Below are 26,452 nucleotides of genomic sequence, written 5' to 3'. Positions count from 1 at the left end.
AAACAGAATAGTACAAAGACAGTTTTCAGTGTATGGAGATTTAAATAGAGGAAAAAATACTCTTTTTTGAATTATGAACAAGATGAGTTTTTGTTACATTTCTGACTTTACTGATTCACCACCTGCTCAGATGAGCCAGTGATAATTGTGATAGAGTACAGTAAAATCTGCATTTGAAGTGCTTGAGACAAAGGGGTGTTGAAGCACATGCATAAATGCATTATGTGACTCTAAAAATCAAGTCAGAAATTTGAAAGGAAAAAAAGCTCTAATGCCAAAGAAAGAAAATAGATGAAACAGAAAGTGAAAGGCAAGTTCTTCTGAGGTTACTCGGAAGAAATGGGACTGAGTTATATCACGCATTCTCCCTTAAATGTCAGGTACTGAGGGGATGACTTAACCTGCTTCAGACAGTTTCTCCTTCCAGTGACATCTTTGTAGGAGAAAATATTTTCTTTCAAAGTGACTTAAATTCAGCCCAAACCCTTTCATGTAGGCTTTGTGTATTGTAGGAAAGTTTTTGTTCACATGTATTATGTCATAATATCACCTCCTAAAGCATGTTAAAAAACAAGGTAGCTTTTTTGAAGATGTGGGTGATAATGTCTTGTTCCTTAGATAACTGCTCCTAAACATTCAGGTAGTAAGAATATACACAAAAAGCTATTAATTTCATTGAGACAAAAGGAAGATGAAAAGTTTTCATGTACAGAGGAAAAATTAATATCAAATAAGTTTAAAATTATTAGATTAGCTACCATGTTTGGAAAAAATTTTCCTGATGTCAAACTAAGTGGATTCTTTCCTGTTGAGAAAGAAATGGCCTCATGCTGCAGCCCATAGCTGCTTATAGCTATTGAAGTTAGAAGAAATTAATATTGTTAGCTCATTTCAGCCAAACCTAATAATGGATTTAGAAATATTGGGAAAAGACACCAAGAAGTGCAGAAATCCAGGCCCTAATGGGGTTTTTCTTCTATTCAAGGTCTTGCAGCTGAGCAATACAAGTGCTACAGAGTACATAGAAGTAATCTAGGCAGTGAAGTTTCAACTGACTACTCCTAGCATGCTTTCTGTGATCACCCAGTTAAGCTTGGAGAGGAGGAAGGGGCCTTACTCGACTCTGTCTTGCCACATCTCCCTTTGTTTAATGGTATTTAGTTTTAATGGCTGGGTAAAGTAACACTAGGCAAACCATTAAAATGGTGTTACAAAACTAAGGTGCACAGTGTAGCACAGTGGAACAACAGGACTCAACTGAAAGGCTGTTTGTTACTGAGGAGGCTTCCCTGGTGTGAGCAGAAGACTGCTTCCCTGCAAAGCAGCCCAGGACAGACCCCTTCCTACTACTGGCTTTTTGTCTTAAAGCCAGAAATTTTCTTAAGTAATGGTCAGTAACAGACTGAAAACACATTCTTTCTTTGAAGGGTAGCAGTAGATCATCTTCTCACTGGCCTTTGACTCATGTTGTTGGAGCCTAGAAAAGGAAATTCTGGCATGGATATTTTCAGCAGTCTGAAGTGAAAAGTCATTTGCATTTATCAGCCAGGGAGCTCTGATTTCTGTTAGGGCATCACTGTTTTAGAAATGCTGCAACCGAAGAAACAGAGGGCTCCACCCTCCGGTAGGCTCAGGCTGTCCTTCCTCTCCATCCCAATCATAAGCTAATGTGCAATTGAGGCAGAGTTGAAATGCTGTTCGTTCTTTTCAGTGATCTCCATCAAGTCTGTCTTGCTGGATAGGTGAACAGCTGTATGCTGGCCGTAGGTATTATGGTAATTGTGATTTTTATTCTCAGTTTTCACCATTTAAAAAAACTACAATGTAGATTTACAGGCCTATTACTACTTAACAAACTTTTGGCAGAGGATTTCTTATGAAAGCAGAATAAAGGAAAGGAAGATTAGAGGTATGGATGGCTTTTTAATAGGATAAAGCTATAGCTTCCAGGCGGCAGCGATGTCACTGACTCAGGAAGGCTTTGGAGAAGTCATTGTATTATCTCCCTTGAGGCATTTTCTCCTTAGAGGCTTTGAATTAAGAAATCATTGTGAATTTTACAATTAGTAACTTTTAGTCCATGCAAATTTAATTTTATATTTTAGAAATTGGTAGTTAGGAATGACCTTTTTTCTCTTTCCAGCATCATGAAGTGTTACTGATTTAATTGAAGAAAGCAATTTTCATTATGCTGATAATAATGCTAATGTTTTAGGGGGACTGCCTAGAATCCTTAAGTCAGCACTCAAGGCACCCTAATTACCAAGGAAAGACTTGACCTCATGTTTCTTTTCGCAGTTTCAAGTATCTGCCCTAAAGATCTCAAGAATGTTTATTAAGTTTCTCTTCAAATCTAGGCATTGCTTTCCAGACAGGAAACTCAAAGATATTCAAAACTTCTAAATTCTTTGGAGGATTGACGTTCTCACTTGATCATAAGCAAGGATATAGGATTGTTATTAGTGTTATGTTTCAATAACAGTAACAGTACGTAATCTCTGACATTTCGTTTCTAGTCTAAATATTAACTGCAGTAGTAAGCCCCAAGTGTAGTAACTGTGACTACAACTCTACAATTCACCTTTCCTTTTCATTTGCGGAAGTGGTCACATTAATACGGGCGACCTGTTTGGTTCACTTGGTTTTCTTCCCTGCAGTATCTGCCTTTTAGGAGCATGCTATATTGCACAGGGCTGCAGTTAAAATGTGTGCAGGCTTTATAGCCAATCCCGTGCAGCAGTGCTGAGAGCTACAGCTATCGGGACTGCAGTTGCCACTCTTATTCCCCAGCAGGGTCCCAGTGTGGCCTCCAGGGATTGTCAGTGGGAGCTCCTGTAAGTAACTTCCACATGGTATTTTTCAATTGCTGTTTTTCAAACTTGAGCAGAGCAGCTGTGCTCAGCATAGAGCCAAGGGTTAAAGCGTTTTTTCCCCTCACATAATTGCTTTTCATCCTAAAACTGGTAGGTCTTTACCACAGGCTGCTAATATTTCTATATGCAAATCAGTAATAGTAGATGAGCAGAATTCCAGACCATGAGTGCAGGAAGCACACGTTACAGGTTTGGTTTTGCTCTTGTTGCGAAGGCCTGACTTCTAATATAAGTTGGAAATCTGTTCATTGCCTAAACTAAAAAAAATTATCCATGGGTAATGCCCCTTCACAGAGGAAAAAGGTAATCACCTCCTGCTCAAAAATATCCCATAAGATATTTAGAAAAGCAAGGTGTATTTTAAATAATAAATTTTGAGAATGAAGATCTCCTTATTCTGGGACTTCATTACTGCTTTGTTCCTCAGCAGCAGCCTTTGATTATTTCATTAATGCTGTTGTATTACAAAAACATAGCAACTAAGGAATCATTAAAATGTTCTACTAATGAAGAAACTACTGATTTTAAAAAATTTCATTTTTCTGGGGTTGTTCTTGCTGAAAGGTAGAGAGAAACAAAAAATGTTTATGAATATAAGAACAAAGAACAAGACTTATTAAATGCAGTAGATAGTAAAAATTGTGAAGAAAAATAAGTTCCCTTATTTTGAAACTAATAGGATGTTCTGAAAGCTTGTCCTAAAACCATTTTTAAACCATTAAAAACAGATTCTACTTTGAATCTTTTCACAGTGTGGGTAACTATGGTTGTCTAAGATTAATTCACTTGATTTCAGGTTTTTTTTTTCTTTCTAAAAAAGGTTTGCTTTTGGAACTTCAGTGGAACTGTCTTTAAAGGCAGCTATGTTTTCTCTATACTTCGGTGTTGATATTGCTTTTTTGCTCTTTAGCTTCACTAAAATTAAAAATTTTATATGTATATTGCTGAACTCAGCCCCCTTTACCAAGGATATAATGTAAAACAAATCAGTTGCCTTTTAAAATATAGTAAAAACTAGATTAATGCTGCATTCGATAGGCACCTCAACGTTCAAATAGGCAGCCGTTGTAAAAACCGTACTCTGACATATAGAGTTGCTTAACACCTGGTCTTGCTTACATTTTACTAAAGTATGGGTAAAATCTGTCTTATGCTGTTTAGCACAGGACCAAGCAGTATTTGAAATTAAAGATGGCTGCCTGCAAAGAGTAAAAGATCCTGTGCTTCACTTTCTGCTTGTGCTCCTGAAGATGCTTTTTCAATCCTGTCACGGCCTCTCACTCTTCTTTGCAAAAGTGCTTTTTTTGGTGTGTCAAGGGATTAAACTTCCTAAGTCAGTTGCACAAATCTCACTTCTGCAATCTGGCTCTTGATAAACCTTTCCTTTTCTTGCCAAATGCCTGGTGTATGATTTGAGAAGCTTGAGGAAAGAGAGGACAAGCATTTGTGAACGCACTATAATAATAATAATTTGTCAGGCAATTATATGCTATGTCAGCGTCGGCAGCTAGGCAGCCTTGCTTGAACTTTTTGAAGAACGTAACTTTTTAAGAGTCTTATCTTCTTTGACTGTGGTACTTTGCCAGTGAAATATTCTCAGTGGCCTACATTGCCATGGGACAGTGTATGGCTCCTTTGCATGTTCAGGTATTGCTTCCAGATTGCACGTATCTTTTGGCTGGCATCAAATCTTTGAGGGCTGCAGCACTGTGGTAAAGCACTGTTGGGTGACTCTTGTAATTTGGGTTATGGGAAGATAACTGCACTTTTTTAGTTATCAGTACTGTATTAATTCCTGCTAAGTACTTAATAATGTGATGTTAGTAAACTTTTTACAATATTATTTCCATTTATTTTTTCACTGGCTGAACAGTTTTGTTTAATACCTCTGTGCTGGAAGTTTAGAAAGTTCAGTGCACAACTCCAGGAAGATGGAGCCACCACTCTGTCTGATTTGGAATCTAATACCATTATTCACTGTTAATTTCACAGGCTCAGAAGTGTTTTTTTAATTTATAATTTTGAATTTAACTTTTCCCATCTACTCTTTCTTTGGCTTCTAATTTTACTGCTGTGTTAAAGTTCCTGAAATAGTCTGCTGATTTCTGTAATGTTTCATGTAAAATATATGTAAAAACCCCACTGATCTACTAAAAAGCAATAGTTTGGGACAAAGCAGAAGGGAATATTGGAAATGAAGGTGGGGTAAAGATTATAGGATCAAATGGAGAATTATGGGAGCTTATAAAGCAAGCTCTGTCCTCTAGGGAAACTCTTCATATTCCACACACAGCATGCCCACCGGTTCTGCTGGAGAAGCAATGAATTACATGGAAGAGCATCTTTTGGCAGTACTGCTAATGCACTGCAAAGCAATTAGGATGTCAGCAGCATTTGGAAGGTGCCCATGTTTCAGGCACAGCTTCCTAATGCAGATGTGGTGTAAGACACTTCAGATGCAATTGAGGGTAGAATTAAAAAGCAGTGTCTTTCGTGTTCTCTGCCTGTTTATGCACATTTACTTGATAATTTCTAAAATACATGCACTATATTTACAGCCTTGAGCAGTTTGTGTCCTGTAGTTTAGAAGTAACCCATAAGAGCAAAACACTGGCTTTTTACTCTTCTTTTTTTAATAACAAAGAATCTTCATATCAGTCATGCAAGAGTGTAGGAGATCAGTCCCAAAATATGTTTTGGTAAAATGAGAAAATGTCAAGCAAAACCAGCCCCAAACATGGAACTGTTTTAGTTCTTAGGAACAGGTTTGAGCATGCTGGGATTTCAGGAAGTCAGCAATACATTTAAGTATATTCAAAAAAGGTGTGATGTGCATTTCATTATTAATTTTTTCAAGACTACCAGATATTACATTTTAAGTAATTGAACATAGGTAGTTTGAGATATGTATTAAAAGACATCTGTATTGAACGTGTTCATGATGTACGTATGTCATCCTGACCAGAAACACTGAGAGTCAGGCTTATTAAGCTAATTGAAAGAACATTAAAAGAAATGAAGTGCAGATAAAGCTAGTGAAATTTGAATTGATATGTGAAACATCTATTTGCCTTTTTTGTCTGGCATTTGTTTCAGAGCATCAATTTACCCCCTGATTGGATAGAGGTGGTGATCTGCTAGCTTTTAGGTTTTTAATAACTACTAAGAGGGCATCACGGTCCCTGGCCCCAAACATGGCAGCATTTTAAAGTCTTGTAAAGAGTATGTTGGGGTAGTACCATGTTTACATGGGGATACCTGCAATTGCTGGGGTAATTGGACATCTCATTTCATTTTAGAGTTATTTTTATGAATTTATATGCCATGGGGGGGAATATAAGGTACATATGAAAACCTTTTGGCGCATTCAGATGGCAGATTATATTAATATCTGCAAGCTCTTCCCTAAGATGCAATGTATTCAACACAATCTCAAAGACATGCTTAGGAGACACTGCTGAAAAGCAGTTGGTTTTTATCTGTGCTTACTGTCAATACTGGTTCAATTGTTTCATTGCTAACATTGAAGAGACATTTTTGTGGCAGTAGAAACAAACCTAAAGAACTCTTTGTAAATACCTGGTTTTTTCTGGTTTTCCCTTAACTTATACAGTCAGTGGAGCAAAAGTAAAATTGGTCTATTGGGAAGGGGGGAGGGGCGAGAATGTGGGTATCTTCTGTGCAAAACTTGGAGCACAAAATTAATAGCTATCCATCAAACCTATTCTTTTTTTAGAGTTTTCTGTAATTCCAGTAAAGAACTGATTCCGAGCATTCTACCACTCTTAGGAGGGATCATTTAGGTAGTTGTCTGTGTTGTCCTGTTGCTGTCTAAGGTAGTTAGTTTCTCAGTTCTATTAAAACATGGATTTTTAAATACTTGCTAGTTTAAAACAAGAATTAAAGTTTATTCACAGCTCCCTTTTTTAATATGTAGTTTACATTACCGCACATGTAATTGCTTCTTCCAAAAAACGTAAAGCATCATGATAGATCTGTCGCATCTATAATGCTGTCCCAAAACATTGCCTGTAAATTACCTTTCTAACAAATCGAGGTTGCTCATGGCAGTTTCTTCTTTGGTGTTTTTTCAGTCTTAATTCATTTTGAACACGTAAACTCAACTTCTGGAGTAAGAACATTTTCCAGCTGACCTGGTTTGTTAATGTTACAGAAGGTTTTGGCTTTCTTTTTAACACAGCTTTAGGTACTTTACAGCTCATAATCAGAGAATATGAGACTGAACATCTTATTGCTTTTCGGTCTCTATATTTTGTCTGCATGAGTGTATGCTGTGTTCCTTCTAAATGAGAAATAAAATAGCTTTGTCAGCTGAGGGCTTCTTCTAGCTTTTACAATCGGGTGTTTAAAAGAGTTGTCAGACTTCTCATTCTCTTGCTAAATGGAACAATTTGTTGTCTTCAAGGGATGAATCATTTTTCTTTTTCAATGTTAATCATTCTTGCTGTGTTATAAAAGTCTTTAAGTATTTTAAAGATAGCTGCTACGGTAGTGTTTAAGCAGTAAACATCCTCTCACTGTATCTTATCAGTTAGATTTGGTATTAGTTGGCATTTTCTTCTGAAGTGTTGTGTTCCATTTGTATCCATCATATAAAATCTAATGTTACAAGCAGAAGTTGTAGTTGCTACATGAGTATCTGTCTTGATCTGAACCAGATTGAAAGTTTCCTCTGTTTAAGCTTTTTTTTAATTGATTTAAAGTTAGTAATGTGTCTAGATACATAATTACTGCTTAAGTACTAATGTGCTTTTCTAACCTATTAATTTGTTCAAGTGAAGGGCTTAAAGCTCGGTGCCTCAATGGAAACATAGTATATTTTCCATTTCTTTTGAGAATCCTGGAACATGAAGATGGTAATCTTTGTATTTTTCAGCAGAATTTGCAATTTAGTCCATGTGTTCAATGATCCTTATTTTCAATGCATGTGACAACCTCTGGTCATGGGAAAAGCATTTTTGGACTGATGTAATTTGATTTGACACAGCAATTCCTAAAGTTTCTACCTGAAACTGTCATCTGTGTTTAGATGTACTAAGCTGGTATGTGGTTCCTTTTTTATTATGGTTTCTTTACAGCTGTCACAATGAAAGAGCCAGCCATTAGACAGCAATGTTTCAGGTAGCAAAAATGTATCGAGACAGGGGCCAAGAGAAAAACAGCTTAAATTGTAGGTCTAAGAAGCTTGCAAGTTATTTTTCACTTTTTATAAAAGTCATTGCATCTGAGGATAGTATAGCCTGGATTTTTAAATCCAGTTTAAAGGTTCAGTTGTAGAACTCTGGAACAATTGCATATGTAAAGAAATTGTTTTTTCACAAGTATGCTTTGTAACAAAATGTCCTTGCTTTCCCTTATGCTGGCAAGTCTCCTGAAAAGATCCAAAAATAATAGTTTTGAAGTACTTCTTACAGTTGGGGATTTTTTTTGTTAGTATTATTCCTTTTACGTAATTTATCTTTTGCAAGAATATAGATTGGCAGAATCCTCAGTAGAAAGTAGCACAGACAAGGAAGAAAAACTAGAAAAACTATTTGCTGCTACCGTCAAACAGGAATAGCTGAGTGAGGCCTGTAGGAAGGTAATAAATGCCCCAAATCCATCTGTTTAGCAGAGGACTGAAGAAAAATGCCACATACTCCATCTTTCTGAAGTCAACAGGAGTGTGATGGGAGTCACCTATGACTCACCTTGGTGAAATTGGCCTATGGAGCACCTTAATCGTCTTGGGTCATACACCTTTTTTCTCTTAGGACATCAGAAAAAGAAATGGAATAGGTGGTCTTTGTTACCAAACTTCTATTTTTTTTTCTATTTTTTCTCCCTCCTTGCTTGCAAGCTCTCCCTTGAGTTCCCTTTCTCTGAAAAAGGTATTTCATTTACCTCTACCATGTTTCCAGTAGAGTAATGGCACAGCGTAGATCTGCATTTAGTTTGATAAACAGAAGGGCAGCTTTGACTTTCCTACCATGCATATCAAGACAAACAAATAAATTAGAGGTGCATTTATGAAGGATTTATGTGATTTTCTTACAGCTTTCTTCTAGCTTTTGGGATTATCAGTGTAAAAGCAGTGGATAAGCAGTCTACAGACTTTTGGTCCGTGTTCATATACAGAGTTTTTCTTCTTGATAAAGCAGTTGTGGCATCAGAAAAGAATTAAGCATATTTTAACTTATGCTGAGATAAGCTGCTTTTAGGAAAAATTCTTAAATATTAGTAGAGAAATATTCGCACATAGCTTCTTTCCATGTTCTCTGCCATTCACAAAATAGAGAGGCTGTAGGATCTTCACCTCTGTTTTCTCACGTTTTTATTTCTTTCTGAAAGTTCAATGCTGATGCAGAATATAATGTTTTGAAACTCAGCAGGGTAACTCATGGGTATGATTGGCTTTTAATGATGGTTGCAGCAGTTCCAGACTTGTCAGAGCAAATTAGCATGTATGTAGAAGAGTATCAAATCCCCTGCTAACTTTTCAGAACCAAAGGCCAAACAATTACTGAATGAAATGTGTAAATGTTTTGATAGGTTTGCTGTTAATTAGCATAAGCAGACAATCTGGGTAGAATGGGGTTCTGTATATTCCATTCCATTTGTACTGTATTATTTATACACTTTAAAGTTACATCTATCAGGGAATACCTGTAAATATAAGAATACTTATTACCTAGGATTTTAATGTCATGCCCAAGTGATTCTATATAATAGTATAAAGTATGTATAGTATAAAGTATATGTTGTTATATGTTACAATAGTATAAAACATCTATCACTTTAATTTCATAAGACAGCACTTTTTAAATAATACAGTTTCTTGTTTACAGCTGTTCAAGTTAGTATAATAAAGTGTAAACACCTTAAATTGTTACTGTATCATGTATGTGAGTATATATACACACCTAGCTTAAGTTAAACACTAAATATATTCAATTTGAATAGAATGTTGCTAGAGCTCTTAGAGAAACTGCATTGAAGATATTGGGTTTTAATTTGAATTTTCAAGAAGGTCAAGGAAAGTTGAAGCATGTTCTTAATGCTTATTTAAAGGTAATCCAACAATTATGAAGGATTGATACAGAATAGTCTCAGTGGATACACTGACTCTCCACTCTTTGGCAGGTGGATGACATCTTAGGAGAAGGCAGTGATGAAAGTGATAGTGAAAAAAAAAAACCAGAAGAAGAAAGTAAAAAACCTCAGATTAGTGCAACAGAGACTCTAGGAATGAAAACAGATCAGAGACCTGGATCATCATCGTCGTCATCATCGTCAAGTGAACGAAGCTTAACAGGCAGTGTACCCAGGTATGAGTTCTTCAAGTGTAAAAAGAAGCGTTAATGAAGTTTCACTGTGTTCGTGCACTATTCAGCATGCTTTTTGGCAATGCAGTCTTTTTGTTGTTGATAACCTCTGTCAGTAGGTAACTTTTTCGTAACTCTGAAATTGTCATGCAATGTCTGCAATGTTTTGGGGTTGATCTAAGGAAATGGTCATAGTAACTATCTGTTGAGAATGATGGTATTGCCTGCTTTAAAAGAATTGAAGACCACTGAACTGCACTTATCTTAAAGTAGTCTTGATCCTGAATCAGATATATGACAATATCATCTGTAGTGTTACTTTAGGTAAAATAAAGCATGATTTTGGAAAGCTATGGGTTTTTTTCCTGCTGAATTTTGGAGATATTTTTATATAGGAAATTCATAAAAATAAGGCTGTTGAGATGGTTTGCTGCTGTAGTTTCTCAGAAAGAAATGTAAACTTGCTAGTCTCTTCTGCAAAAGGTATTCTAGTATCCCACCATTGACTGTTGAACGACTATTATAAACCAATTTGCTAGTAAACTAGAACTTGCTGAAATAAGCATATATTTTAAATATGTGCAGCCCATTAATAGTTTTTAACCCTAACAATGTATAGAGAGAAATATAAGATGAAGACTATAGCAATTGTAATTTAGAATTGCTGGGATCGTCATCCTGTACCACAAAGTGTTAAAAGTGCAAACATGACTCAGATGTGCATCATAGTTTCCTTCTGCTCTCATAGCCAGATTCCGTTCTCACTTATAAGCATTTAAGCTCTAATATCTTTTCCTTAATGGAGGATATTAGTAGGACTTGAGCAACTTCTTGACATTACTTTAACTTTTATGAACTTTGTTCTAGCGCACAAAGAATGTATGAGAGAAATTGCAAAAACCACCACAGAACACTATTTATAAATATTCATGAGGAGATTTTGATTGGGGCAGCAAGGTTGATGTATGTCAGGAGTTTATTGGAGAAAGAGCTACATAGGAGGCTTGCTCAGGCCTTTCAGTTTATCATGGTATGTCTAATCATTGAGCATCTTCACAAAAATATCAGTCTAAAAGGTATAAGACTTTAATCTGTCTCTCATAGCTAGAAGAAAAATTCCCTTCTAAATGAGGTTTGGAAGAAGAAAGGCAAGCCAGCAATGAATATTTTTAGAATACCATTTGAAGCAGTAAAGGCATGGTGGTGGCATGTCACTGTTAATTAATCCTAATGCTGTGATATTTTATTGTGTAGAAAATGAACCAAATTCTGAAAAACAAAAGGCAAAAAGAGTCATAGTAAGGAATATTGCTTAAGGTTATTGCTAAATGCTATTCCACATGTATGGTTTACAAAGACAGAGATTGTGCATTTGTAATTAGCTTTATATAGGAAGGTTCATAAGTAAGCTTGGCGGTACTTCTGTACGCAGATGCCATGTGGAGGTCATAGTGTTAATGCTAGAAAAAAAGTATTTGAGAGGGCTTACTTAAATAACTTTTTTCTATTTTTGACCTTTCTGCCTCTTAAGAGTTTCCTTGTCATTATGTTAAACTGCATCTGGGATTGAACCTGGATGGAGTGCTTGAAAACGTACTCACAAAGTGCTGGTTCAGGTGCTGACCCAGTGTCTGCTAGGCAGAAAATCCTGCTTGATAGAAAGGAGCCTCTGCCCATCATCCTAATTCCATTCTAAATGTGAATTGATGTTTTTGTGGTCAGTGTTGTATGTGCTAAAGAGACACCATACCAGATGGGTAATATAAGAATAGCTGTTAAACAGCAGGATTAAAATGTCCATGACCAACACAAATACTAGCTACAGTTTCTGGGGGCCACTTCTCTAAAACCTAAATGCTACACAAGCATATACATCCCAAAAAGATTTTAAGTTCTTGTTCTGAAAATTTGAGTCTTTGGGGTGTTAGGAGCATAATGATGCTGTAATTGTATTTAATAAGTTTAAACTATTTCTGCTCTGTCATATAGCTAGAAGTTGTGAGTTATTTGTTACCATGAAACACCGTCACCTCTTGCCACATTAAAATACAGAGGCTTTGTATTCTAAAGGCTAGTCCCATCTATTCATTATGTAAATCAACCCTGGACCAGCTGTTCACATCATTATTTCACAACTTATGATCACCATGATTCCATATTTTAGTCATTAATGTTTCCAGAAAACAAAAGATACACAAGAGAAAGGCAGTCCAAATATGATCCAGTACTCGTGTTCTGGTTCAGCTCATTTCTAGCAGAGGTGAGGGCTGCAGAGACTGCAGGTTCCTGGTAAGCAATGCTCCATGGCTCCATTGCACCTTTCCAGTAGTTACTGACACTGGAACCATAGCACTTTTAAGATAGAAATATAGCACTGCTGTTCAATATTAGTCTTGAGTCTTGAAATCTATAGAATACCTTGATCATTTCTTTGATTGGTGCCAGATCTAAAATTCTCATGGGTGGAGAAAATGTAATCTTGGAGAAACCTAATACCTACTTTTTGAGAGAAGGAGAGGAAATGCAGCATCTTTCCTACATCCATTTACTTTTGACTTTTGTAGGTACTATAGAGTTAGGTTGCAATTTGACAGCCTGGAGTTGTTTTAAAATCCTAGCTGCTTATGCAACTTAATAAAATGCTTGCCTTTATCTCACATGTCATGGTAAAAGGGTACTGCATAGACCAAACAATGAATGTGACTTTCATACTGTGTAAAAAGATGAAATAGAAATTAGTAAATTTAAAAAACCCTTTATACTATAAACATTTGATCAGCCTCTTGTGATTATGACCTGCATAACAATAAAAATAGACTTGCAGCTTTTAGTTACAAAACCTAAAGGAGGTAAACAAGCTTTTATTCTTAAATAGTCTTGATCTTTGTGTACATAGTATTTTTCTGAGCTCCTTCTTACCATTTTTTTTTTAAATAAATGAATTGCTGTTTAGCACTCTGATCCACCTTTTGTTGAAGTGGAGAGGAGCCTGACTTCAGCAGGAGCTGGACCTGAGCCCCTCAGAATTCTACTAAAATTTTCTACTTAAAATGAAATTCCACTTAATGTAGTTGAAACATGTCACGCATGAAACTACTTGCTCTAAGTCATGAATAAGGAATTATAAATCATGAAAGTGCACAATTGTTTTAATAAGTGTTAGTAAGAATTAATGATACATAATATGAAAACTTTTGAGACTGGTACAAATAAAATTTGTGAGAGAACAGTGTTTAGCTTCCATAGCTCAGTATATACCTAGCAACAAGAGGCGTCAAATTAGGTGAGATATTTCAAGCTTTAAGTTGTCAGTGCACAGTTTGCTTTATTTTCCAAGTGCATTTTGATTTCACTCTGCTGTCTCCACTGAGACTTGAGTGATGGTGAACATAATTGCAGTTCTCTTATTTCCCCTTATCTTAAACTTGCATATTGGGAAGTAGCTGCCATAAGAATGCATATTGAACAAATATATTCCATGTTAGTTTGCTTTAATACTGGTCTTTGTAGGAAGAGGAAAAATCAGGTGAAAGACTGACAGTCTTAAAAGAATATCTTTGGTATAAGGATGGACAGGCACATGAAACAAATAATGCCATTGAGAAAATCAGCCAAGCAATATGTCAGAGGCTGGGGTTTAGCCTCTCTGTTTTTACGTCCTGGACATTTCTAGTGGAGTTGTGAAGCCCTGTGCAGCAAATGTGTGCTATGTGTCTGACTTGCCTATTTTCTGATGCAAAGCAGACTTCGAAAATATTTGATGGAAATGCTGCAGTTGTATTACTGAAGCTAGGAAATTGGGTGCACTTCATTTAATAAATTGAAATGTCAAAGGAACTGGGGCAACAAAACAGGAATCTGGGATGTGCAGTCTCTATTGCTGTCTTCCAGTGGCATGCCATTTATCTGTGGCATATGATCTTCTATAATACACCTAAAATTTCTCTTAAGATATTGGATGTGTTTAGCGGTGAGTGGGAGTTAGCAGGGGGAAAAAAAAAAATCACATAATACTAATTTAGTTTCTGAGTACTTATGTTCATATGAGATGATGAGGTGATAGTCCAGAGGAACCCTTCTGTTTCTGTGTTCATATGTTCTAGTGCAGGGCTTGCAGTCAGGTCCTAATTCTTGAGGGAAAGGACATGATGGGAACCTTCAGATTTTTGAAGGATAGCTCATGCTGCAAACACGCTGGTGTACAATATCTCTTTACATGCCTCACTTGTGCCTGAGGAATTATGGTCCAAGCAGAGAGTACTTTAAACTGAAGTAAAAAATAATGTAGTTCATTTACCTATGCTGTAATATTAGTTTTCATAGGATTAGTATGTTGTCATTTTTAGTAACTTAAGTAGGAAACTGAACTGTTGTAGCACTGTTCTATTTGCTGTTAATAGTCACTGATATGGAGAGTCTTTCTCAGAGGTCTCCAGTTTCTAGTAAATGTAAGGGCTTGTTATACTGTGGGAAGTTGCGGAGAAGTGAAGGAGTGGCAGCTGCTCCTTTGCAGGAAAGACAGTTTGGGTGTTGGGACTGCTGAAAGCTTCCAGGTACCACACCACATGTGAGACCTTCCTGAAGCACAGGGGGTTGGAGGCAGCTTGGCTGGTTTTGCATCCCTCTGCTGCCAAAGCACTGTTCACAGCACCTCCATGGGCCTTTGCAGCTTGGTGTTTGGTAAAGGGCAGTTTTCTGGTGCGGGGAGGTGGGTCGGTTTTTTGTTCTGTTTTTTTTGTGCAGGTTGTCCACCAACATGAGACCTTCCCCCAGGGGTGAGCAGGAATGAGGAAGAAAGGTTGCAAGCATGAAATGGATTGATGCAGTGATACAATGAACTGTTTGAGTAGATTATTTTAGTCATGAAAGGTTACAGCTAAAAAGTATGGCAGTTATTTGAAGTATGCTCGTAAACCACACTTGTGTCTGTCTATTGTTAAGCAGTTCAGTTAACTTTGTTTAGACTTCATGTACATCGGACAGGTTTGATCATGTATTCACGGAAGACCTGTATGGATTTTTAATTTGATTTTCATAGGTTTTGTTCAGGTTCCCAGTGCGTGCTTTTTTAATAAACTTCTTTCTAACTGCTCTCAATTCACAGTGCCAAGGCCAGGTTTTTTTAAAGTGTGTAGTTCCAGTCTTGGTAATTTCAGCTTGTATAAATCTGATGTCAGGTCTAATGGTTGCTCTGCTGAGAATTTCTTTATTTTGGAATGGATATGTCAATACATGTGTTAAGATATTTTTTTCAGCTTAAGAAGGAAGTATTCTCCTCTGAGTAACTAGTGAGAAGAGATCTAATAACTAGAAGTGATATCTATTAGCAACAAAACTTTGCTTGCAGAATTGGATCCTACTTTACAGAAGTATAGCTCAGTGATGTATAAAGTGATGTAAAAGACGTATAGGATGTATATGGTACTTTATGCTTGGACTTTAGCTTATTTTCAAAACATCTGAAATGCCTTCTGCTTCTGTACATTTGCATTGAGTTTCTGATACGTATTTCTTACTGAATTCTAGAAAAGCATTTTAAGTTATTTTGCTACAGAGTAGTATTGATCTGAAGTCTTTCAGGGAGCCTCCAGTCTTTGAAACTCTATGTAGAATAAGTCTTTGAATTTGCTGAACTAAAGTAAATTATTTCACTCATTTCTGGCTGTCTGGTCAGAAGAGTCTGCATATTAAAGCTGCCCTTTGAGTTCTTCCATAACAGGTTTTGTCAATCTGTCTATTCTTTGTTGTCCTAATGAATGAGAAGAGTGGTTTAATTTGAAGTACAGCTGTGTTAAATGATTCATAAAACTTCAGCTTTCTATAGAAAGGGCTTGCTAGTTCATAATCAAGGAAAACAGAGCTCAGAATCTCAAATCTTTCAATTGTCTTCTCTGTACTCGTTTGGTAAACTTCTAAAAGAAACAGCGATATGTTATGTACTAACATAAGAATGTCTTAGATTCTTTTAGGTGTTCTCTTTTATTTCAAACATAACATTTCCTTTCAACAGCCACTCTGCTAGAAGACAGAAATTAGTTTTGCTTGCTTTCTTGCTGCCAGAAAGGAGTGCTGCAAACTCCTGTGCAAGATTTTGTTGGTGACACCTTTCATCCTAATCGAATCAGTATACTCACTGTCACTATCTTCTAGATCCCTCTTGAGACACTCAGCTTTGAGAATCCTGGGACCTAAGTTTTTACAGCTCAGTGCTTCCCAGGCTGTCAGCCCTGCATTTGTAATTCATAGTCCTCTGAAAATTTTTCAAAAACAATTTCAGAGACAATCTATTGAAAACATTTCAAGGAACTAACTGGTATATTGGCCAAAGTCTTGTTGAAAGTACCCTTAATAGCCAACAGCACATCTCAAATAGGGCTGGCAAAATAATTGTAGAAATTCAAGCATTTTGCCAAAGAATAGTGGTCCTCTGTTTTCATAACTAAGCAACTCATTGCATTGTTTCATGAGTGAAGTCTCAGTGTTATTACACTATTAGAGATGAGTTCTGGAAGACTACAATGATGCAAGTATACTGTTCATTTGATGTTAACAATATAGAAAAGGTGAAGATCTAAATTTAGAGATATTGGTGGCTTAAAGTCATCCTTTCCTGCTTCCCGGCTAACTTGTTCCATCAGCCATGGCTCACTTAATTGTCGAGCAGTCTGTCTGGTGAAGAACCACTCTGTAAGGTCACCCTAGAGAGAACACATTGTGTGAAGTTAATTTTAAGAATTAAATATTTCATTAGCTCCTTTCCCTTGAAGTAGATTTTATTTAAGGGGATTTGGCTGACTGCAAAATGAAAAGGGGATTGATATTTCTGTATTTGGTCAACACTTGGATCAAGTTCAAGAAAACATGCTTAATTCTGGAGAGAACAAGTCTTAAATAATTATTTGCCATTGTAGGTAATTGGAAAATTTTATTTGAAGAAAAATTTAACGTTGTGCTCTCATTGGTATAACTTTTCACAATTAATTGCTTCAAATGTTTAATCTGAATCTCTGGTGTGTGGCTATGCTGAACTAAAGTTTCTGGAGCAGTAGAGTTTAGTCATGCATAATACTAAGGTAATTTTGTAAGTCTCCTGTTCAGATCTCACTCTACAAGAACTGGAGTTAATTACTGGAATTGTCTCAAACTGTAGTAGAAGCCTATTTCTAAAACTGCACTGTGGTTTTGGCTGTGGGCCTGCCGTGTCAATGACTGTGGGATTACAGAGGAAAACATCTCATCTTAAAGACTGAGTTCCCTCAAAACACGTTATACCTTTCTTTGTACTGCAGAAGCAGTATTTCAGTTAAGCGTTGGTGAATTAGGATGAATCTTGCAGCTTGTTTGAGCAGTTTAAGATATCTGCATGGAATTACAATTGCTAGAAAGCAAGAACAGCCCATTTATTGATGTTGGCAATGAGATAACAAATCCACAATCAAACAAAATGTGTTTGATAGGAGCAGCAGCTCATTATTGTTCCTTGATGTAGTTTGGTAAACAAATGCAATTTTCCTACTGGAATACTACATGTTAATTAACATCTTGCTTCATTTTAGTGAGGTCCAGTAAGTCTCCTCACCGAGTAGGGGGAAAAAACAGACCTAAACTCCACAAAATTAAAGATCCGTGACAGGCAACCACCTCCTCTACCAGCTGTGGGAAAAGCTGATTTGCTTTAAGAATTTGCAGTAATAGATGGCATTTATCAGCTTGAAGGTACTTCCCTGGAAAAACCTGTTCTTAAGGTGGAGCGTGTAAAAGGAAGCTCAGTGTAGATGATGTGATGGCTCCAGTTTTAGATTGTTACACTTCTGAAGTTTCAAGTTATTGGGAAAATTGAGTTTGTTTCACTGCGAACATCCAAATTTGTCTCTGTAATTATTACTGTGATTAGTCTAATTTCTTATAAATTCAGTCTAATTCAACATCCTAAATTCAACATCTGAGAAGAAAAAAACCCCCCATGTTTCAGGTAATGAGAATATGGTTAATATTTGTTTTTTGTAACAGGAAATTCTGATTAAAAATTTTGCAAGGTTACCGCAAGTGCTTTTGACTTGGGTGTTTAAAACTTAACTAATATGGGTAATACAAGACCTGAACTAGCTAGCATGTTTCAAGTCTGTACAGTACTCTTGTGAAGAGTTTAAGCGGCTATTCAGGAAGGGTATTTTGAGGCATTAAGAATTGAAACTTCCAACTTCCTTTTCCCAAAATTGTTGATTGAATTCAACTTCCAAATTGGAAAATTTTGTTGTTGTTTTCCGGTGGTACAATATTTTCCTGATATAATGATAGTTCTCATACTTACAACAAGGTAAGAGTATGTTTAAATGACTGAATGTCCTTGGGTTTCCAACAGTTTGGAGGTAAACAGACTCTTTAGGTAGTACGCATAAGCAATTAAAAAAATTACTGCAGCTTCAGTTAGGTCTTTTTCCAGAAGCAATGGTGAAACACTCCAGACTGAAATCCAGGATCAGCCTCTAAAGACAAGCGCTCCTCTTGGCAGCACATCTTGCTGTTTTTGCCTGAGCTGGCTGTTCTGCAGAATTTTAATGTCACTTCTGCTTGGAAGTGATTTTGATGAAGACACTAAGAAGGAAGAGGGCTTTCATTTAGTTTCATACGTTTTCATTTAGGAGTGGTTTTACTTGAAAGCTCTCATAAGACAAAATTGATTCTAGGGCAATAACAGCTTTTTCAAGCAGTTTTAAATAAATCAATGTTTCCTACAAATGTGATTTTTTTTTCCTTTTTTGGTTGTTTTTTGTTTGTTTGTTCTAGTCCCAAATGCTCGACCCTCTGTACTATGTTGAAGCAACAACTCACTTTCACTGATTGCCAGTTAGAAAATTGTAGATCCTTGTTCCAGAAGGTTGGATAAATGGAAACAAAAAAAAAAAGCAGAAGGCATTGATAGATCCTTAAATTAAACAATAAAATCAAACACAGGAAATGAGTGGTTGTTGATGCTATGTTTTTTTCTTCACACAGAAAATTTTTTAATTAATATACATTTTCTTTTAAAGAAAACATATTGAAGTACCTATACGGTATCTATCCCCCTATTCACCTCACTTATTCATACTGTTTCTGAATAGTATATTAGAATATATTCTCAGAGTATTCCTGATTACCTTTATTTAAGGTTGCAATGAAATATGGATAAAAAACTAAACTGCTGATGTACACACAGTTGTCGTGTGAAAATATATTCTAGTGGTGTGAGGAGGTAGGCAGCAAAGCATTACTGCATACTTATTAAACTGCAGCCTGGTAAAGATTCTTTTCATGTTGGGCAAATATCTAAAATACTTACTCAACCTGAAGCTTTTTGCTATTGTACCAGCTAGAAACCGCACTGCTGTACTGCCTACGAGCCTGTTAAATTCCAAGTCCTTCTGGACTTATGTAGCTAAAAAGGGCCAAAACTCAAACTGGGCAGAATGGAGGCTTTGGCAGGTGATAAATTGTTGTGATGGAAGGCTTTTGTTTTCGCAGAAACATTTTAATAGGTAGGATCAGTAACATTAAGTTGCCTGATCCTTCTTGCAGAACTCCATTTTACTGGCTTTAACTTTGCCAGGCATAAACTGCTAGAGCTAAAATATTTTCAGACTTGCTCTGTGCTCTACACTTCATTGCTTTTGGAAAAATGAAGTAAAAAAACATTCAGCCATTTAAACTGGGGGGAGAAAGTTTAAAAAAAAATTTTTAAAAGGCAGAACACACTAGTTTTCCAGTGTTTAAAAAACTGTTTGTGGCTTGGTAAGCCTTGATTTTGGAGTGCTGGATCTCAGGTGACAGGTTGCATATGTATCAAGGATGTGCCTTTTTCAGTCCCTCTTGAAAATTGTCCAAATGTGACAAAGTTCCAAGTACGTGTGTTTCTCCCAACAGTTTGTTAGGATGTGTTAGCCCATCCTTATTCACGTTTTATGTGATTAGTAAAGTATTTTACACCAAGTGTTTCCTGCTGGAGAAACTAAAAGTGCTATAATCTGGAACACTTAGGACTCTAAAGGTAAAGATGTGTCCTAAAACCCAAGAGTCCTTCAGCTGTAATCTTTGATTAGCTAAGGATCTGATTAGTCAACATCTTCAAAGGTTCATTAGGGTTGCTTCAGGCAACTGAAGTGCATCCCATCAATGTTTAACCACATTAAGTAGTAAGAATATTATTTATTTTGGTAGTTGATACACAAAGATAAAAAGCTAAGAATCAACCTTAACAGTATATTTGAAACAAAAGTATCTCATGTGCCTGGTAAAATTGACCTCTCCAAATTTATGTATATCTGAACCAATCAGTCTATCCCTATTTTTCTCAGAGAAAAACAGTTTGGGGAGATAGACATTCAAAGTTGGTGAAATAAACTACACCTACTAAGGTAAATCTCATCCTTTGGTACTTCTTGTATCTGTTTTAAGGCACAAAAAAAATTTAAGAGCAAACTGTGCAAAGGATAGCTATATTTGAAAAGAGGTAGTTATAGCCTGTACTTCGTTTCCTTTGAGTAGCTTTGCTTCATGTGATTGAAGTGAAAGATCGTCCAAGCTCTTAAGCAATTCCTTCCTTAGAGGAATCTGTATGATAAAGCTTCAGTATATACTGGTGAGTTATTCTAAGTGTCTTTACTTGTTGATCTCTGCAGCTTTAACTGAAATTTGAAAATTAAATGGATTTTTAAGCAGAGAGGTTCAACAGTATTAGAATGTAATTACAAATGACTAAAAAAGTCAGACAAACTCAACTGCTATAACACCATATTGAAAGCAATTTATAATTATCAGTAGAGATTTAGAAGATGCAGAAGGAGAAATCAAGAGAGCTGGAAATCCTGCTCCTGAAATTGCATCTACTTGGCAGCACGCTTCTGTTTATCATGCCTCTTACTATCTTTAAACCAGGTTTCTTTTTAAAGATGCCAATCATATCATTTGACTGTAATCATACTTCTAAAAATCATTCTTATGCTATGGCCTCGCAAATAATATATTATAATGCATTGTGCTTCATTTGCAAGTGCGAGTGACATTGAAGTTTGCTAAGACAGTCTTTCTTTTCAAGGACTACTTGAAGACTTGTACAATAGAGAAAGTAACTTTTTGAATGTCATAAGTCTAAGTTTGCATGCATATTTTCACCGAACTATTGCCTCTTAAAATTTCGTTTTGATGATATGGAGGGTTATACTATACCTGCTTAAAACAAAGACAAGCAATCATCTTAAATAACTGCCTGAAAGAACTTCACATTTACATTTTGCCATATATTGCTCAGTGGACTTGAATCATTGTAGAAGCAAACCCATAGGCTTTGTAACAAATCAAGAAGCATTTCCACTGTATTTATATTGTTTAAAGCTTTTTCTTGGTTTTAATTGTCATTTGTCTGTTAAATAACTGCAAGTCTTTTGGTCTGTGTCTGACCGTGCAAGTACTGTAACAGCGTGACCAGAAAGAGAGAGTTCTGTCTCCTCATTAATGAGGTTAAACATCATTGGTTTTCCTTGTAAAATGATGAATTATTCTGTAACTAAGTTAAAGCTCTTACAGAATATAGTTTTTAAGCTGTCTTATTAGAAAAACCACTTGCTTTTTTTCCTTCTGATTATTAGGGCGAAATGGAAGATCCAGCATGGCTTCTGTCCCGAGGAAGCTGTCAGCTGCAGGCAGTGCCTGTCTGCATGTTTCCTCAGAGGGGAAGGGCAGGGCAGAGGGCTGAGGTGGTTTTAGTGTGGTGGTGTTTTTGTTGTCGGGTTGGTTTGTTTCCCCCCCCCCCCCCCCCAACCAACCATCTGAGATCATTTTGTTAGAGCAAAACTATATTTTGTGTCTGCAGCGACCAGAACAACTGTGAGGCTTGTTAGTTACTTCAGGCTTGGAAAACAAGTTACTACTCTGACTGCTTGCTGCTCTTCAGTGTCTCCTCATATCAGAAAATTAACAGTTATCTTGTCTTCAAGAGAAGTATTGTTATGGGCAAGTTGTTTAGTCAAGTGAGGGGAAAGGAGTGCTTCCTGCAGGGAGGGACTGCAGAAAACTATCTTCTTTGTGTCAGCCTAATATTATGATGTATTTCCACTGGGAAGACCTCTGCCTTCTAAAAAAAAAAAAAGGTTACAAAACAGAGTTTATCTGGAACTTAACTTTTTCCTCTCCAGTGAGGTTTGTCAGGCTCAGCAAAGAAGGTGATTTCAGGTGACTTAGGGAGTTAAATATGTTTTTCTGTGCCTTTATAGACACACACACACCCCTCCATGAAAACGTTGAAGGATCTTTTGGCTTTACATTTGTGTTATTCTTCTATTTGAAAAATATATACACTGAGAAATTTAGAAGTTTTCAGAATTTGGCCAAAATAGATGCATAGAGAAATTTAGTTTGAAAACAGTTTTTTTGTTAAAGGTTTAAGGTGTTAACGCTACGTCAACACTGCTTTACTGACTGAGTTGTCTTTTCTTAAGATTTAGAGAAACCTTTTTGACTTTGAGGGAATCGTGTTGCTCTTTTATGCACAATATTTGAAACAAGGATGTTGGCAAAATAGCAACAATATTCAACTCGTTTCCTGTGCCTGAATTATGTTGTTTATCTAACTTGTTCACTTGTATTTTCTTTGTTGGATGTACAGGAGGAGTTGTAATGCTTCATAGATTGCTTTACACAGAGGTTTCAAAATTCTATTGCTGTGAAAGGTTTATACCCAGCTTTCTCTGCTTTGTTCTGTATAATCTTCTTAGAAAGTTTTTACTAACAGAAAGGTCTCTGTAGGTCTTTCTGTGCCAAAAACTTTATTTTCAAGTTTTTTTTAATATTAAATTAAATTAGGTCTTCAGTATGCTGTAATGAGTGCCCTGTAAAACTAAAGGGTTTTTTTCTCCTCCAAAGCTATGAGGTATAGCTATGTTATGTTATTCCTGGGGGGCTAACTTTAAACCATATGGAAATGGTAGGTTGAAAAATGGGTATATGTTAGTTTTATCAGGGTTTTGCGGCATTGGTATGCCAATAGCAGGTGAAGGTGCAGAGATGAGTTTTCTGTACCTTGTAAACTACAGGTGGATGGAAAGATGCTGAAAGTTATTGGTAGGTAGATGTGGTCTAAGGAACATAAATGTGTGGTGCTATTTTATTTGATAGTATTAAAAAAAAAAGCCAGTCATGCCTGACTAAATATTTCTTAACCAATTATATTTCTATTAAAAAAAAGGGGGGGGGGAGAAACCCTAAAATAATTAATTTCCACAAGCGAAAGGCTATCTGGAAGACCTGCCACAAGAGGACAACAGTGTTAGGGAGGTTGGCACTGAACATTTCTTTTTAGGAAGACTGTATGGAGTGCTCTAATACTAGTAAAAAACCTCAAAATTATCATGTTAGTGAAAAATATTTTTCCTCTTCATTTGTTATTATATGCTGTCTGATTGAGGGAACTGTTCCCCAGGGGAGTTTTTGAGTTATAAGCTATACCATTTTGCTTGGCTTTCAGAGAGAAGTTGTCTTTCTATTAATATCTTAAACCTTTAGAGTGGGTCTCTGTGTCCTTCACTTCCAGCTTTTTTGTTTAGTTTTCTTCTGCTGCTGTGGTAAAGAATCTTTGGTTTTTTTCCCCCTAATTTAAAAGAAGTGTAAGCTTTATGATCTCATGTGGGAAAATTCATGTGGACCAGTCTAAAAACTCATAAATCATAAAGCATCATTAGAACTACTCTGGCTGTTTAGCAAATAAAACTAGCAAAAGCATAAAATAAAATTGACCATAATTGGAGTATAATTTATTTCTGTTGCTTTTGAAGAATCTTCTGTTTTATTTCTATATATCATTCAGCTATAAAAAGAAAAATAATTTATAAAAGTACCGCTTGATAGGCTATCACTTGAGCTACGCAGCATTTGGCTCTTTTATATGCTATCAAATCACCTTTTTAGCTATGACTTTATTACTTTAGGTCATACTCCAAATGTACTAATATTATGACCAGGCTGCATTATAATAATGTATAACAGAAAAATGTCTTTGTTCAGAAAATTCTAATACCCTCCAGTGTACAAGGGTGTTCACAAAATGTAGGTTATATTCTCTGTGGAGCTATTGGATGTTTTTCTTTTTACACTTGGCTAACCTCAGATCTGGTGGTTTCCCAGGGGTCATGCTTCCAAAGTTGGTGTAAGCCAGGTGAGCATTAATGACGATTATGTTATGAGGTGAGGAGTAGAGGTTCTTGGTGGATTAAACCAAGAGTACCGGAGTTGTGTGGATGTATGATTTCTCTTACATTTCTTCAAAAATAAATCAGAGAAGAAAGAAGTTTTGGGAAATGAAGCAGCAGTCTCTGTATGTAGTAGGTACCCAGCTCTCAGCAGAGAAGCAAGTGGTGGTAGTAAGCATGTACTCTGGTACTTACAGGTTGTGTCTACATCAGTGTTTTAGCCCAGATAAGGAGTGTGCCTTTGAAACAATGCTTTGGTGTGCCTCCCCAAGGGGTCTTGGAGTTCACCCTTTCCTTTAAGTCAGTCTAAGCTGGGATTCAACTCTAAGACCTTTCCTGCTAAGCTCCAGCCTCTAATGCACCTTCAGGCCACAGTATGAGCTTATAGCTCATCTAAAGTAAAACTCTATTTCTGTCTTAATTAGCCCTATGGCCCATGTGCATATATACAAAATATATTTTATCAGTATGTACAGTGTCAACAGGGCAATAGTATATGTCACCTGGAATATTATTCCATTTAAAATTTTGTATCCTTCCAGGGTTGGATTCCTTTTCTATCACTTTTGATAGTCTCTTATACCTAGAAGTGACCACAATTTTGCATTATTTCTTCTTGATCACTTAAATGTTGGGAAATTGCAGTACACTGCTTTATTTTAAAATTTCAAGTGGTAAATTACTTAAATTACAAGAGTGGCACTGATGAATGGCAAAATCAGCTATATAATCAAATGAATGCATGGCTTAGTTTTATATAAAAGCACTCAATTAAGTAGATGAGACATTCATATCTTCAAGCTTGTTAATGAATTTAATGGCCTAAATTTTCGAGCTGTTACTAAAAATACACCTACTACAACTTCAGTTAAGTTGCAGATTAAGTTACAGTTATGTTTCCAGGTGCTGATTAGTCTTGTTGGTACACAGTGTGCATGTGGATACCTGAGAAAATTAATCTGAATATTCAGTTAGTTGGGGCCAGTAGTGGTTGCAGTTCACCTCAGGTTTTTTCAGAGAAGTTTTCTCTGCACTTCTACAGTTGGCTTTATTCCTGTATTATGTTGTCTGTAAGAACCTACTGTCATCCATTTACACTGAAAAATTATAATTTGTAATAGAAAGTAATTTTTTGGCTATGTGTATTAATTGTATTTACAGCCTGCAGGCAGTCTTAAAGATGAAAAGCTGCAATAATTAAAAGTCAGTTCTCCATAAACTAAGTTCTTTAGCATGCTTACCTCGGAAAGCAAGCAGCCCATCCAGAATTTTGATTTATCCAACAGAAACTAGAGATCAAATTCATGTTGTTTGTACATAAATGGGCTTCTAAGCAGATGACAGCATTGCTCCAGAAGAGGAATATCTGTCACAAAAAGTAGCCATATAAGTGATTTTTGTACTTGTAGAAGATCCTTGATTTTGAGTAAGGCATGAAACTGGACCTAAGTCTTGATGGCAAAGAAACTGAGAATCAGTACTTTGCTCATTCATCCAAATACATGTGTTGCACTCTTCCTGCTACCATATATCTTCTGTATCAGTAACCAGCTGGGCTGTGTCCTGAGATGAGAAAAGAGTGCTATAACTGCCACATTTGTATAGTTATGCTTTTATTTTGAAATTTACTTTTGGACAAAGCTTAATTATCTGTAAAGTATACAAACACTTTCTTATACTGGAATATTGTTTTATGAAAGCAAGTTAAATGTTGACTTCATTATTTCATACATACTAGGCTTGATTATAGTGTCATCTTACAAATCTATCTGACAGTGGCAAAGCTGCATTTTATTTCTAGACCTCGATCTGCTTGGATCTAGAATTTAGATCTTTCTGAAAAATGTTAGAGTTTGTTTTCACAGGGCTAGTACTCCTTGCTGGAGACAAACTTGCAGTGACGGCCTCTTTTTCTGACCTCTCTGTTGGCATCTTTCGGACTGTGGCTTAGGATTTCATAGACAGCAGGAAATGAACGCTGTGAGCAAACAGTCAGGGAAGAACCTATCAGGCAGTTTGTACTATCTTTGGTCCT

General features: G+C 36.3%; 1 protein-coding gene across 3 annotated transcripts in view; it reads left to right on the top strand.

Moving 5' to 3' along the window:
• Positions 1–26,452, top strand: part of CTDP1 (CTD phosphatase subunit 1) — a 120,860-nt gene that overhangs the window by 71,625 nt on the left and 22,783 nt on the right. For 2 of the 3 annotated variants that reach the window (XM_075083865.1, XM_075083864.1), the window contains exon 12: positions 10,017–10,201. The exons of the other annotated variant lie outside the window; for it this stretch is intronic. In XM_075083865.1, coding sequence (XP_074939966.1) covers positions 10,017–10,201 — 185 coding nt within the window. The remainder of the gene's footprint in view (positions 1–10,016; positions 10,202–26,452) is intronic. 3 annotated transcript variants of the gene reach the window in all.

Source organism: Phalacrocorax aristotelis, chromosome 2, assembly GCF_949628215.1.
Source record: "Phalacrocorax aristotelis chromosome 2, bGulAri2.1, whole genome shotgun sequence".
NCBI lineage: Eukaryota > Metazoa > Chordata > Aves > Suliformes > Phalacrocoracidae > Phalacrocorax > Phalacrocorax aristotelis.
The sequence above is the reverse complement of the archived record's forward strand: the minus strand, read 5'-3'. Positions and strand labels throughout refer to the sequence as shown.